The 14,815-nt window shown below is 43.6% G+C and overlaps 1 protein-coding gene across 12 annotated transcripts in view; it reads right to left on the reverse strand.

Annotated features, from left to right (window-relative positions):
• PTPRT (protein tyrosine phosphatase receptor type T) overlaps nt 1-14,815 on the reverse strand; it is a 432,610-nt gene that overhangs the window by 63,196 nt on the left and 354,599 nt on the right. For 6 of the 12 annotated variants that reach the window (XM_086852376.1, XM_086852377.1, XM_086852371.1 and 3 more), the window contains exon 14: nt 3,643-3,778. In XM_086852376.1, the coding sequence (XP_086708502.1) occupies nt 3,643-3,778 (136 nt within the window). Of the gene's footprint in view, nt 1-3,642; nt 3,779-12,691; nt 12,749-14,815 lie in introns of all 12 variants that reach the window. The other 6 variants (XM_086852378.1, XM_086852368.1, XM_086852372.1 and 3 more) reach the window with 2 other exon arrangements.

Genomic DNA, 14,815 nt, shown 5'->3' on the forward strand with positions numbered 1-14,815 from the left:
ATGGACTGGAACTGTTCCCTGGAACATCCTGCTGCTCTTTCTGCTGCTGTCCTCTCTGGGCCACAGACATCTGGGATCCCTCCAGACTCTCAGCCCTCATTAAAAAGCTGCACGTCCCTCCAGGCTGCAGAGGAAAGCTCAGAAAGGTTTGCTCCATGAGGACAGAAAATAAAGGAAGACAAACAAAAGGAGGGTTGTGTTTTGGAATTGGACATTTTGGCTCCAATTCTTCCAAAATATGCAGTCTGAAATAAGGACTTATTAAAGAATATTTCAAAGTTTAACTGTGAGAACTGGTCAGAGTTATGGTTCTGAATAAACCAAAATGTACAACACAAACCAAACCCCTGCCTGTCTCCCACCTGAAACAGGGACACAGCAGGGACATTGAATGTACAAATGTCCCTTTTCCTAAACCTGTCCTACAGCTTGGGTATGCCCAAGAGGCTTTGGGGGTTTGTTTAATTGGTTTGAGGTAACAACCTAAATCCTAATCCAGAATAAGGAGCTGAATTTTCATAGGAGGAAATAATCTCAGACCCTACATAGGCTCAAATCTCCTTTTTTGCTACCAACAGCAATTTAAAGAACTTATTTACAGTGCACCCATGACAGGCTGTCTGATCCTATTTATTCAGTCTTATATTTAAAGGGGTCAGTGGAGGCTTTGTCTGCTCAAACCCACCAGCCTGAGAAGTGTCACACTCTTCACTCCAGGGAAATACAAGTCATGATTACATCAGAATTAAAACTGCCCTGATGAAATCAGAACTGACCAAAATCAAATCCTCTGGGGAGGGGAAAAGTCAAAGGGCATTTTCTCCTGAAAAAAAATGTCTTTATTTTTCTGGTTTTTACAAAATGATTCTGTATCCTCTTGTTACACAAATGTATTTAAATAATACTAAGGAAAGTACAACAAGCTCCTTAGAGAATTAGAAATATTGTCATACAATAAAAATGAGATATTTCAGGATATGTATCTGTTAATGAAAGAGTGTGGTTGTGTCTTTTGTGGGCACATACATTCCTGTGGCCACTGATAACCACCTCTAAATTAACATGCTAAATTACCACAGAATCACAGAGTGGTTTGGGTTGGAATAGACCTTAAAGATCATTTCAGTCCCCTTTCCACTGTCCCAGGCTGCTCCAAGCCCTGTCCAGTCTGGCCTTGGGGATCTTCCAGGGGTCCAGGGGTACCCACAGATTCTCTGGGCACCTGTGCCAGGGCCTCCCCACATTCAGCGTGAAGAATTTCTTCCTGATAGCAAATCTAAATTTAATCTCTTTCAGTTTGAAGCCAGCCCCCCTTGTCCTGTCACTACAAGTCCTTGGATAAAGTTTCTCTCCATTATGTGGCAGTAATTTTTATGTCATATACATGTACTGATGATATTATGACTTAACTCCTGGAGTTAGTGGGTTCCCAAAACCAAGAAATCACACTGTTAATAGTTTTGATTTTAAATACTCTAAGACAGTAGTGCTTAAAACAGAAATTTATATGCACACACAATTTCGACATGGATATACAGATATGGAAACTTTAGCAGGCTTTAGACAGCCCCAAGTTTCAACTAAAACTTTCAGACAACAAACATAGAGTCAAACCCAAATTTTCCACTGCATAAACACACTGGTTGGCTTAATTTAGCTTCCTATATCTGACTAAACCATCAGAAATTTTTTGAGTTCCTGGAATTTTTGCAATTTGTTCTGCTGAAACTGTGAGCAGCTGAGCACTGCTTGCTCGTGCTTTGTGTCTGAAAGGTTCCAAGGAGCGTGCTGCCGACCTGGTGAGTCTCACAGGAAATAAAAGGGACTCTGATGATACCAGTGCTTATCTCAAACCAATGTCTTCCTTCTCTTCTAATCCCTCTCCTTCCTCTGCTCTCTGCAATGGTTAAAATAATGCTTTATCCAGGAAATTCTCTGCCTGTTCCCATTGAGCTGTGATGCCCTGGACAATGGACAAATGTCACTGGGATATTTTCTGGCTCCATTTGAAGACAACATCTCAAGTTCAGCTCATTAAATCTATTTTTCTGAATTGTTGCCTTGCAAGGCTACACTGCTTGTACACCAAGGCCTTGGTGCTCTGGGAGGGGAGCTGGTTTTAAAATGAGGCTAATGCAAACATGGAATGCAAGAGCTCAAGCCCCAAATGCTTCTGTTTGCAAAATAAAAAGAGAACTCTGTTGTTAAACTGTTCTCTCAGAAGAGCTCAAGCTTTCAGCTCTGCTCCTCCAGAAGTTCCAATCAATTTGTGGCCCAAATCAGCTTCTCCTTTTATAAAAGCTGGTCCCAACCCACACTAGTTTACAAATGAAATGAGCCTGACAGGCTGAAGTTCATCTCCAGGGAACACTTGTCCACACGCAGCCCCGAGCCCCAGCTGGACGTGGCTGGTGGGGCCCATCCAAGGGAGCCCAGAATGGATGTGCTCAGCAGCTCTGGAGGTGCTGGAGGTGTGCTACAGCCTCCCAAACCTCCTCCTGCACTCAGAGCTTCTAAATGGGAAAAGATTTTAAAGTCAATGAGCCAGTTTATTCCTTATTTCAGTGTGTCTTCCAGCGGGTACCCGTGCAAATTGCAGCAAACAGAGAAACAGACTGCAGGGACTCTGCCTGTCTGCCCTGGGAGGGGCTGGGGAAACAACACACAGGAAACTGTAATTTTCCAGCTCTAGGAGAAAAAAGGGAGAATTTAGATTACTAATACTCCCACTCACCTCCTTTCTAATGTTAACTTTGAAGGAAATTGCCCAGGTTTACAGAGCCCATGGCAAAACCAGATAGAACAAAGTTCTGTCCATGGGACCTTGCACCCAAATTCACCAAATATTGCTGCTTCAGGGACCAGGCAAGTCCAGGTGAAGGTCCTGTGCAGTGTCTCAGGGGCCAGCTCAGCTCAGTAGGAGCTCGGGAACTTTCACATGGAGCAAATGGATCCTCAGTGTCCAACCTCTGGGACTCATTCTGCATTATCAGTAATTTTGCTTGGGGGTTTGTCTGTGCTATCTGGGAGATAATAACTTATGTTTTAGCAGTTATGACAGCCAAAGCATCAGAAAACTCAAGAGTTGGGAAAATGGCTGGGATGAACAGTTTCTCTGGGCAGCCTGTGTGAGGGCCTCACCTCTCTCACAGGGAAGAGTGTCTGATAAAACCTCCTCTCTGCCAGCCTGAAGCCATTCCCCCCTGTCCTGTTACTCCAGGCCCTCATAAATTGTTTCTCTCCATCCTTCTTGTAGGCTCCCTTCAGGTACTGGAAGGGCACAATTGAGTCACTCCAGACCTTCTCTTCCCCAGACTCAACAATCCCAATTTTCTCAGCCTTTCCTGTTAGGAGAGGTTCTTCTTTTACCCCCTTGTACTTCTCCATGCTACTTATCCCTTGAAATTAATTATCAATTAATTATCATTATCTCTTTAGCGTAACAACCATTCTTTTGCTGCTGGATCTCCCAGAACTGGTATTTCTTCTGGGCCTACAGCCCTTAGTGTCAGTGTTAGGTAACAGGTATCAACTGCTGATCTCTGTCACACATAAAGAATGTTTCATCTTTATTTACTCTTCCTTGGGAAACTCCAACAATGTAGCCCAGAGGTGCAAGATGGAAGCAAAGCAGAAACTTACCTTCTTTTGATGGTAAGCATTGCTCCCAAGAGGATAATAACAAACATCAGGAGACCAGCTATGACTCCAGCCATTTTCACCGTGCTGTCAACTTGCTTTTCGGGTTCCACTGCGTTGGAATTCTGGGTGGAAGCTCCTTAAAAGATGGAGGGAGAGGAAGGACAAGATAAAAAAAAAAAAAAAAGAATTTGTAGGCAAACTGTGCAATGATCCACTTTAAATATTCATTTGAAAGCCTAACAACATATTTGCAATCAAATTGCAATAGACAATTGTCCATCTAACCAAATCTGCCTTTAATGAGGGCTAATGACAGATAATTCAGAGCAGTAATAGGGTGTAAAATCCCAGTGTAGTGCAAATGAGTCTAATATTTTACTAAGTTATACTGTAATGGGGCATTTACTCTTCTGAAGCACTCAGCATGCACCCAGAAACAGGAGAACAGTTCTAATTTTAATCTCAAATAGTTTAAATGAACTTGCAGTCCTCACTCATCGAAATAGTGAGCACAGTAACATGCAATAACAGTAATAATACTTCTGGCAGAAACCCTCTTCCCTCTAAAATCAGCTCACACTTTTGTTTCTCCATGTATGGGAGGCCTGGCTTTTTTAAACCAGCCATTACAGATACACATGTAACAATCCAACATACAGAGCACAGAATCATGGAAGGATTTGGGTTGGAAGGGACCTTAAAGCCCATCTCAATCCAACCCCCTGCTACAGGCAGGGACACCTTCCACTGTCCCAGGGTGCACCCTTTAACATCACACACCAGGCATGACTTCTCCAGCCCAAACAAGAGAAAATTTCTATTTGAAATTTTGGGGGGGGGGGGTTGTTTTGTTTGTTTTTTAACAAGTGAAATCTACACACATGAAAATAAAACATATTTAGGACCATTATTTGCACAGCATTTCTGCTCTGAGCACCTGGGAGAAAGCTGCCCTGTTGTTGAGACCTCATTAGTCCTCATTACAGACCTTAGCTCTGCTGACTTCACTTTTGCTGCACAGAATATTTCCAGATATAGCTTAAGCCACTGAGCTTGATTTAGAAAGCCCCACAAGATTTGAGTCATGGCTACTCTAAAGACTAAATAAGCCTATCTTCATTATATTCCCGTTACACTTAACTACTTCTAAAAATATCACCACTGCAGTTCAGGAAGTTAAATGAATTCATGTTACACGAGATCCACTCTTATCTTGGGCTTCACCTTTGCTGCTGGAGTCAGCCAGGTCTTCCTCTGCAGCTTAAATGTGGTGGGGAAAGGGAATCAGAGGTGAACACAGAGGGCTGACATCAGAAGACAGTAATGTTTTGCTCCTTTAACAGCTCTGTGCTGCTGATCTTCAAGAAATCTGAATCACTTCTGCTCATGAAGTCACTTGCTTGGGGAGATAATATTCAATCAAGTCCATATGTTGGTGAGACAGCAGTGTTATTGTCACTGGGGTGTTGTTTTGCCTCTTTGCCACACATTAAACTGCTTAAATATGCTTTAAGAGACAATGCAGTGATAAAAGCACGATTTCACTTTACCTACAGCTAAGCTGTTAATCTAGTTTAGCCAGAGCAAAACACAACATTTACCAAGCAAAAAGGGCTGGCTCCTGCACTCACACATATCATTGTCAGCTTTTGCCCCTGTCAGCTTTGCTATTGTGCTGCAGACACCAATTTGCCCATTCAGTTAAGAGTTCACTGATAACTTCTGTGCTCACATGTCTAAAATGCATTAATGGGACTCCTGAGCGTGAAAATAAAATAAGGTATCGGTTGCATATTTCCATCTTTATTTGACAAGCTCTCCCACAATCCTGCAGCAAATGTGTCCAAGAGGTGAGCTGTACACCATCAGACAGGCAATCCCCACACTGTCACACAACAAAGGCAATGAGAAAGGTACAATTTCTCCCTGAAAATGGCTAAAACTCTATACATTTGAAGTGAAAGTCAGAAGTACTCCAAATTATCCTTCAGCTGAGCTGCAGTTACTCCTGTGACCCCAAATAATAGGTGTTGCAGAATGGTTTTCTACTATAAACAGCACAGTCAGACACTCCTCATTTTTGTACCATCTGAATACCCTCATGAAGTGAGAGCTGTGTTAGAAGAAACAAGAACATTCTGTCCAGTCCATCCTCCAGCCCACCAGAGAGGTTTGATTTTGCCAGCCTGTCGCTCGTTACTCCAGACAATGTGTGGTCAGAGTGTTTTTATCTATTTCCCACCCCACTGCAGGCTCCTGCAGCTCCAGGAGGAGAAGAAAGGCTCATTGTCCATCCTGACACCTCCACTGATTCACTCCAGTCTTCTGGGAAACTCTATCTCTCCTGGCAAAGGCCAGCCATTCCTTTAGGCTACCAGCCCAACCATTTGTAAGTTGTCTCAGCTAACAGTGCCTAGGAATGGAGAATATGACGGTGTCAGCAAACTCCTGGCTCTGGGATTCATTCTCAAAACCTTGCAATGAAGCATTGCTGCTCAAGTCCATTGTTTTCCTGCTGTTCTGGCATATTTTCCATGCAGATGTCAAAATCTCCTCTGCTTGCTCTGGTTTCCCACCAGCCCCAGCTGTAGGTAAGAACATTTCTGTCCTGGCAGGAGGAGATCTGTGAGCTGTTTCTCGCAGGACATGACTTCTGCTGCTCCTGACAAATGCTGTTTTAGAATCCAGTTTTGCTTCTCTCCTTTATAGAGATGGAGGATCCGAAATCCTCTCAGCACAACAGCCCATTGATGGCCACTTCATACAAATATCTTTAAACACACTTGCAAATCTGCACTACTGTACTTGAGGGCCACCCTTTTCTTTCTGAAAAAAAACATGTTTATATATTGCTGGCATTAAAAAGGAATGAAAACAAACTATAACTGTATTTACTAGTGGTTACTTCCACCACATTTCCTGGAATGAATTGTTCCTTGTAACAGAAGCTGGATAGTTTTCATACATATATATCTGTATTATTACTGGAATAGTAAGACACAGAAGAGGTCAGCAGTGTTATTAGTGTGTGTATTTCAGTGGCACCCAGAGCCCCCACAGAGGCCAGGACCCCATTACTCTGCACTAACACAATTCTCTGCCCTAAGCTGCATTTCTTAATAAGGAAGGCAAATGACAGAAGGCAGTGCCAGAGGAGTGAAGGTTGTTGGTCCCCTGACTCCCTATCTGTGCCTGTGTCCAGCAGGCTGTAGACACTCATTGTGTCTACACATTGGAGTAGACTCAGAGACACTCACTGATGTACAAACTGCACCATCCCAGGAGCCACAGCAGTGCCCAGACTCTGGCTTTCACAGGCACTGACATTCTCCCAGCACCCCACAGGTCAGTCAGAGCTATTTCAACATTTTGGACCGTTCCTAGCTGCCCAAATGACTTTGTTTCTCTTCAATCCCTTCCAAAGTTCCCAGATCCAGCATCTTGCAGTGAGGCAGGAGACTACAGGAAGCACATTCATGGGAGATGCAAAGAGGGCAGGGCAGGGGCAAATGGCCAATTTCCCAGAGCTGTCCAGCTCATCAGCCCATGAGAAGTCAGGTTTCTGGATCATCACATACTGATGGTTTAATTAAGGTTTTAATTAAGGTCTAATCTGGCCATGCTGCTGTTGATTCATAGAATCACAGAATACTCTGAGCTGGAAGAGACACATCAGGATGCACAAACCCATCCCCTGGCCCTGCCCAGACCCCCCAACAACCCCACCCTGGGCATCCCTGGCAGCGCTGTCCAAACGCTCCTGGAGCTCTGGCAGCCTCGGGGCCGTGCCCATTCCCTGGGGAGCCTGGGCAGTGCCAGCACCTCTGGGGAAGAACCAGCAGTGCCATCTAAGGGAAAAGATACCGTGGCAATTTCTCTGCCAGCAATTTCTGCACAGGTATATTATTTGAAAATAAGCCACGAAATATAAAGCAACCTCCTCTGTGGAGGTGGCACTCTGGAAAACATCCAGGAAAGAATGATTACTGAGTGCATGTAGCTAAGCAGGGCTGGTAATACAAGTTTCTTCCATAAAACCTATTTCACAAACTGCAATTTGAAACATTCTTTACTTTAGGCAGCAATTACGATATTACTATTTAAAAAAATGACACTGCCAGGAAAAAGAATTCAAGAGAGCCATAAGCAGGAGGAAAAGTCAGGTATTTATGTGAGATTTCCAGCTGGTGAGGCACAAAATCCTGTAATGGAAGTGGCACCACAATCACCAGTAGCCAAGACACTGGAGAAGAGAATCCCAAAGCTTACAGGAGGAGAAAACAAATCAAATAAAATTATTCTAAGGACAGCTGGGTCAAATATTCAGAGTCAAGTAAAGGGAAATGCAAGTGTGAAGGAGGAAGGGACAAAATGAGAGAAGCAACACAAGAAATGGGAGGTTCAGCCACCTCCAGGTGACAGGAAAGAACCAGCAAGGGGACAAGTCTGGAAATGATAAGGTTTGGTTTAAAAATTGTAACACCTAAGGAACACAGCTTCTTCTTCAGAAAGAAATCCACTCTTGGAACAAAAAACAATCAGAAAAATTACTTCAGAGCATTATTTACCCCAGAAAAATTAATGAAAAATATTGGGCTCCCAGTCATTATGCTTTGAAATGATCTGCACAATCAGAGTAATTTCTTTGCAGCACATAATGGCCAGGCAGTGGGCTGAATGCAAAATCTCCTAATAGACCTAGAGGCTTGTATTCAAAAGACAGCTATTCTCAAATCACTTGTAAACACGATTTCCTTTATTTATTTTTTTATGGTGCTTTCTATGTGAGTGGCCTACAAATTATTAGAGCAGCTCTGCATGCAGGAATGTTTTCCCTCATGTTTTCAGTTCCTGATAATATCTGTATCTGTAAAACACAGTCTGATGTGCAAACACAGGGGCAGACAGGTACCTCCAGGAATGATAACACTGAGGTAAAGGTGGAAAGGCACTTTTTTATATCCTGATGTGGAAATACCCAGCATCAGCCTGACCACACCCTCCAGCTGTGTATTAGCACTGGAAAGAAATCTGTGCATGATGCTGGTGTCTCCATGACCCACAAGCCAACAGAGTGGAACAGCTCACCACATCTAAAAGCCAGATTCCTCTTTGGCTATTTCTTTGTTGCAATTCATTAGAAAGTGGATATCACGAAAAGGATCACCACACACAACGTCACTACAGCAATTTTCCACCTCCAGTTATTGAGGGCTGCAAACAGCACAGGCTTAAGACTATAACGAGACACGCTCATTTCTTTAACAAAGCTCAGAAGGAACAGACAGAATGATGAGAGCCAAAAGCTTTCAACCATATTCTGAGCAGAGAGAGCAGCAAAACAAAGCAGTCCTGGATAGAAAGACCAGAATTTGTATGAGGGATTTCAGGCTTACAGGTGGAATCTGTAGGAAGATGAGGGTAAACACACAGTGAGGCATCAAGATCAGCATTGCTAAGCTGAATGAGAATTAAAAAATAGCTCTGAGAGAATAATTGATTCTGGAGATTCCAGGCAAATCCAGCACAAAGGCTTTTCCTTTTTCTTCCTGTTTTTCTTCCTCTCTTTTCAGAAGAGGAGCCCTTAATTTGTGCTAAAAGCAGCTATATGGTCCCCAAGAATAAGAAAGATTGTAACATTTCCCTGGAAGGAGAGCTCAGCTAAAGAGAGCTGCTGTGATGCCAACAAGTGATATGATGGTTCAGGGAGTGAGAGCAGTTTCTGTTTTAACTCTTCACTTTCGCAGAACTGTATTTAAAAACCAGCTCAAAATTATAAAAATGGAAACCAAGTACAATTACCAATATGACAAGTTCAAATGTATAGATATAACTTATTTTCTGTAAAGTCTTAGACACAGGGAGATCAACCTTTTGAATGGTAACAGGCAAAGGCTTCTCAGTGTCTGACAATGCTATGGATAAATAACAGATCCACCACAATTATTGACTTTTCCCTCTGAATAGTTACCCTGCTCTCATCATGATTATCATGAGAAATCCACACCCACAGCAGCTGCAGAACCAGCGAGCAAAGCCCAGGGGTGGGCAGAAAGCGAACACTGAAATAAAATCACCTTCTGAGCCCAGCTGGACGGAGGTGCCTCAAGTAGCAGGGTGACCTACGAACCCCTGGCCTGTGAGGCTTCACCCCGAGCTGGGGCAGCAGCGTGGGGAGGAGGAATGTCTCTCCCAGCAGAGGCAGCCAGCTGGACAGCGTTAGGAGTCAGTGTGCGCACACCCTACGTGCGCCGCATCGACACCGCCGCGCTCCGCCAGCTTGGAGCTGCAAGGCTGGAATGAAGATTTCTCTTTTCCTCTACAATAATAACCCTACACAACAGTCTTACACCTACCTTGTAATTTTGTCACATACCCTAATGCAACCGTTTAGTTTTAATGCTTTGCTCCTGGAAGAAGCTCAGGAGCTCATTAATATCAGCCCCGTTCCTGAATACTGGCTTTTCAAAAAATCTATTTAAGGAAAGGGGCACCGTGTATTTGTAACAGTCCTGGGTCTGTCATGCCTTTGGAAGTGTTGTTAAGGAATGCTGACAGTGGTAATCTATTTATGAAAACCCTTTTAAGTGATCTGCAGTACCTGCCCAGTGGCTGGCCCACCTAGACAGGATCTGCAGGTATCAGGAAACGGAGACAAAATCCTGATCACCCAAATGAGTTGGTGGGAGGGTCAGGAACACGAAACCCCACTGTCCTCTAAAACAGATTCTCCTCCTGCCTGTGCCCATGCTGCTGCTCCCTCTCAGCCCCTGTGCAGAACAGGCTCCAAGGGACACCCAAGGAGCTCTTCCTGCAAACTTTCAAGCTGAAGAAATTAAAAATAAGCCCCTACATTTTATAAGCAAGGAATCACCTGATGCTCCCTGCACTCAAACTAAGTAAAACTAAACCAAAGGAAATATTTTCTTAATTTGACCTCCACTTGTGGCTTTCATGTCCAACTACTGACTTTTCTTTAACTTCCACTCCTTTATCTGGCTACCAACTTATCTGCAAAGAAAGATGAATGTACACTGGCTCAGGCCAGCCCCAACACATGGCCAAGAGCACCTTTTCCCACCAGGTGGGTCTTGAAAAGGGACAAGAACCTCCACAGCGTTCCAGGTAAATCCTTGTCTGCTTTAATTCTTGGAGGGCTTGGCTCACAGAGCTATAATATATTTTATTTTAGTTTTCTCCAAAGACCTTTCTTTCCTGAAGCTACTTGTGTCCTGGCAGTGGATGCTTTGAATTAAAAAGGTGATGTTTTCAGTCTCCTGTTGAGAGACTACCCAAAATTTTATCTTAAACACCGTGCTTTTTCTCCCCTTCCCTCCAGCTGCTTATTTTAATTGGGGAGCCCAAGATTAGGGTCTGGCAATGCAGGAGAGCTCTGGGGTAGATAATGACCTCTGGACACTGGGCTGGAGATACCAAATTCAGTTCACTCCTGGCCTCATCCCGTTCTGCAGGCTCTGCACTAATTCAAAGCTGTGTCCTGGGATAACGAAGCCCCAAAAGGGATTGTGATACACAAAACTTGTGCTAAAAAATAACTTTCAGAAGGCAGAAATTTGTTCAGGGGGAAAAAAAACCCAAACAAACATTTTCACGCATTCAACTTAAAAAGTGTGATAAACTCCTCTGAAGTAAATAGCACAAAACAGAATAAACCTGTCAAAGGAATAATACTCTAGTGTATTAGAAGACAAAATGCAGCAACAAACAGATTTGAAGTGGGATTAGATCTGTTTAAAAAATACATTATCTGTCTACAAAACCAGAATGTATTTCAGGAAACAAAAGAAGCCTCTTCAATGGATTTGAGGGAGCAGGAGTTATTAAATCAACAGTTTTCATGTGCAGCAAAATTGTGTGGGAACAGCAGGAACATTTTCCTTCCTCATTTTCCAGTGATTTTTTTGCAGGCTCCCACCCCAGCCCAAGATTTCCCTGGTCACATTTCAGACCCAGGTTCTTTACTGAAATCCCAACATTCTCCCAGGAAGTTTCCTTCTTCCCATGCTGATGCACTACCAAAATTCAGGACTTTTTCTCCCAGTGCATTTGAACTTCCCAGTAATCCCAGCACCTTTTTGCCCCTGTACCATCACAGCTGTCCTGATGTGCAGTTGAAATAATTTTTGGGCGAGGAAGTCACAGCTAGGCAGGAATAACCATGTAGCACTGGGAGAGGAGTATTCCTAGAGAAATGGAATCCATCTAAAAACTGGAAAGCAGCACTCCTTTCCCATTAATCTCATGTTACACTGCCACATCCCAGCCACTCATTCTGTCCACACCAGGCTGAAGTAGAAGAACCTGTTTCCACAAGCTGATGGGATCTCCCCTCTATATTTAAATTTTCTGGAGTTAATAATGATCCAGTCCCAGTTTTACATAAGATGGGGCAATTTTATGGCACACAAACCTCTAAATTCCTTTTGATGGAAACTGCAAAACTCTTGAGAGGCTCTGAACCTCCCCACTGTGAGTGACTTCACACCCCACTGTGAGTGACTTGCTGCTGCTGAGGCTCAATTCTGCAGCATCTCTGGCTCCAGCAGAAGTTTCTATAGAAACTACAGTTTCTATAGTTTCTATAGTTGCTCTGTTCTTCTACAGAGGGCTTACAGAATCAAGTTCTCCTTTCCTTGCCACCATTTCTCTGACAGCAGGACTCAGCTGTCTACAAATCAGCACAATAATCAGCCCCAGAAAGTGGCACAGCTCCTTTCATTGGAAATGCAAGCTCAGCTCCAAGCAGGCTCAGGGCTCACTCAGCCTGTGCAGAGGGGGGTCCATGGGGCTCTTCCATCACCCTCGAGTGCTGCTGTGAAGATTGAAGAGGTGCTGAGCCCTCAGCACAGGCAGATCTCCACCTCGGCACTACAGGAGTGCCATGAAAGCACTGCCCCCCTTTTATACAGTACTCGGAGCAACTGTAAAAGTAATTTCTCATGCAAAACAAGTATTAAACAAGAAGTCATGAAGCTGCTCAGACCTCTGGAAGTTTGACCAGTTTTCCTCTTCCTGAACTGATAATCACCTGTGCTCAAGAGGCTGGGCGGGTTTCGCGTGGTCACCTGTTGTCTACCTATCACTGCTAAGAACAAGCAAAATGGTTCCCAGGCAGCATGCACAAGACAAAAACAAGGAAAAAAAAAATAAAAATGTACCTCATAATGGTTATTATAGTTCCATTCTTTCATTTGCAAGAACTCACATTTTAAGGCAAGAAGAAATGAGTATTTGGAGATAAGGAACCATTAATGAGCCCTCTGCCTTGGTTTCAATTACACTGTGAAATTAATTTAATGCACTTTAGGAATACAAGAGGTAATCGCTCTCTCTTGGTAAGAGGTTGCAATTTTCTCTAATAAAGTGTCGATATAAATATGTTGCTTTAAGACAGGGAGAACAAGTCAGTTAATTCAGAAAGAATGGGACATATTAAAACAAACGCTGTCAAGGAAACCAAATGGCAAAACCTATAAATAACCCATCTGAATGAAAATTGTATGGCAGAGAGCTGTTAAATTGAGGTTTAATTATAAACATTTTTAAAGAGTGTTTTATGTTAATGAGATGCATCCAAGTGCCTAATGCTGTGAAAGATAACATTAGTCCAGTAATTTAAAATAAAAAAAAAAAGAGTAGCCCATGTGAGGAGGGAAGTGGCAAGAGATCTGAGACCAAGGAATCTGAAAATAAATACATACGTAGATACAAAAGGTTAATAATGTTTAACATGCTGGCAAAGTGTGGGATGGCTACACAGAGTGGAGGAACGCAGGGAGCTTTCTGATGGATCATGCCAGGTCACCCCAGCAAAGGCTGATGGTGAGTCCATGGCAGCAGCCTGCCCTCACCTGGAGCCACTGCATGGGGGGAAAGGAGCCCAGGGGATGTGCTCGCCCAGCTGGGGACCTCCTGGCCCTGCTTTGGAGGACCTGCTGCTCTGAAATGCTGATGCCACCTCCTCCTCCCAACATTTTATAGCCAAATACAAAAGGATTTGAGAGCTTTTTCTTGCCACCACAAGAACTGAGTTCAGCAGGAGCAGCACACGAGGAGAGAGCACCACCAGAGAGCTGGGAGAGCTCCTGCACAGAGCTGGGCTGGACTGAAAAGGGCTCATCTGAGCAGCCTATTTCTGACTAAAGAGGAGGGAAGAAAGCTTGGAAAGCTCCAAAGATATATATTTATTATTATTATTATTATTATTATTATTATTATTATTGTTTTGTGGGATAAAGCACTTTTAAAGAGTGCTCTGCTTTCCTTTCCTTGGTGTTGTGGCAATGGGACACAGAAAGCTCCCTGGCAGCCTGCTTAGGAACAGCCCCATGCGTCTCTCATGTAATTAAAGACACTCAGCTTCTGAGCAGGTGCCTTGCAGCAACACCCAGGATGTGTTACAATCCCCCAGTAACACATGCCTAACACATTTCACTGCCTAATTACTCCCACACTCACGTTTAGTGCCCTTGTTAATCCAGTACTTCAAGAGAATTCTTGCCTTGCTTAAACACGCCTGGATCCCAATCTTCCTGTCACTGGTGTAAATCAGAACTCATTTCACTGGTACTAATGGAGCTGCTGCAGTGACAAATGTCTAGGAATGGGAAAATTAGGCCTCTATTCCAAAATCAACATTTAGTCTGGCACCAGTAGTATCTATTTATTTACTTGAATTAAAGCAAAATTTTTTTTCTTCCTCTGGTACCAATTCAAAGCAGAGCTTTTTATGCTGAGATTAATCCTGAATCCAAAAAAGGGGGTTTTTTTTCCTGATTCCTACCAAAGACACCACACTGGAATCCTCTCTGGCAGCTCTGTTGGTTTTGCTCAAGGCAGACTCCAGGTTTGCTCATTCTATCCTCAGAAAAGCACCAATGCAAATAAAGGGGAATACAGAGCAATGCCATTAAGGATAATCAATCTAATGAGCAGACAGGAGACAGACACAGGAGGTCATCTAGAACATTCCAGCTATCAGCCTTTGATCAGGACATGGTGTAATTACAGTTCTGTGAGTGTCTCTGTGCATTGCCCCAGGTACAACACCCCTCCCCAGGGCTGGTCCCTTTATCCATCTGGAGCTCACCTGTGGTGGGAATGCAGCCTCAGGAGGGATGGACAGCTGAGAGTGTGGGAAAGCTGCCTCTGC

The sequence above is a fragment of the Cyanistes caeruleus genome, chromosome 16 (assembly GCF_971803275.1).
Source record: "Cyanistes caeruleus chromosome 16, bCyaCae1.hap1.1, whole genome shotgun sequence".
Classification (NCBI taxonomy): domain Eukaryota; kingdom Metazoa; phylum Chordata; class Aves; order Passeriformes; family Paridae; genus Cyanistes; species Cyanistes caeruleus.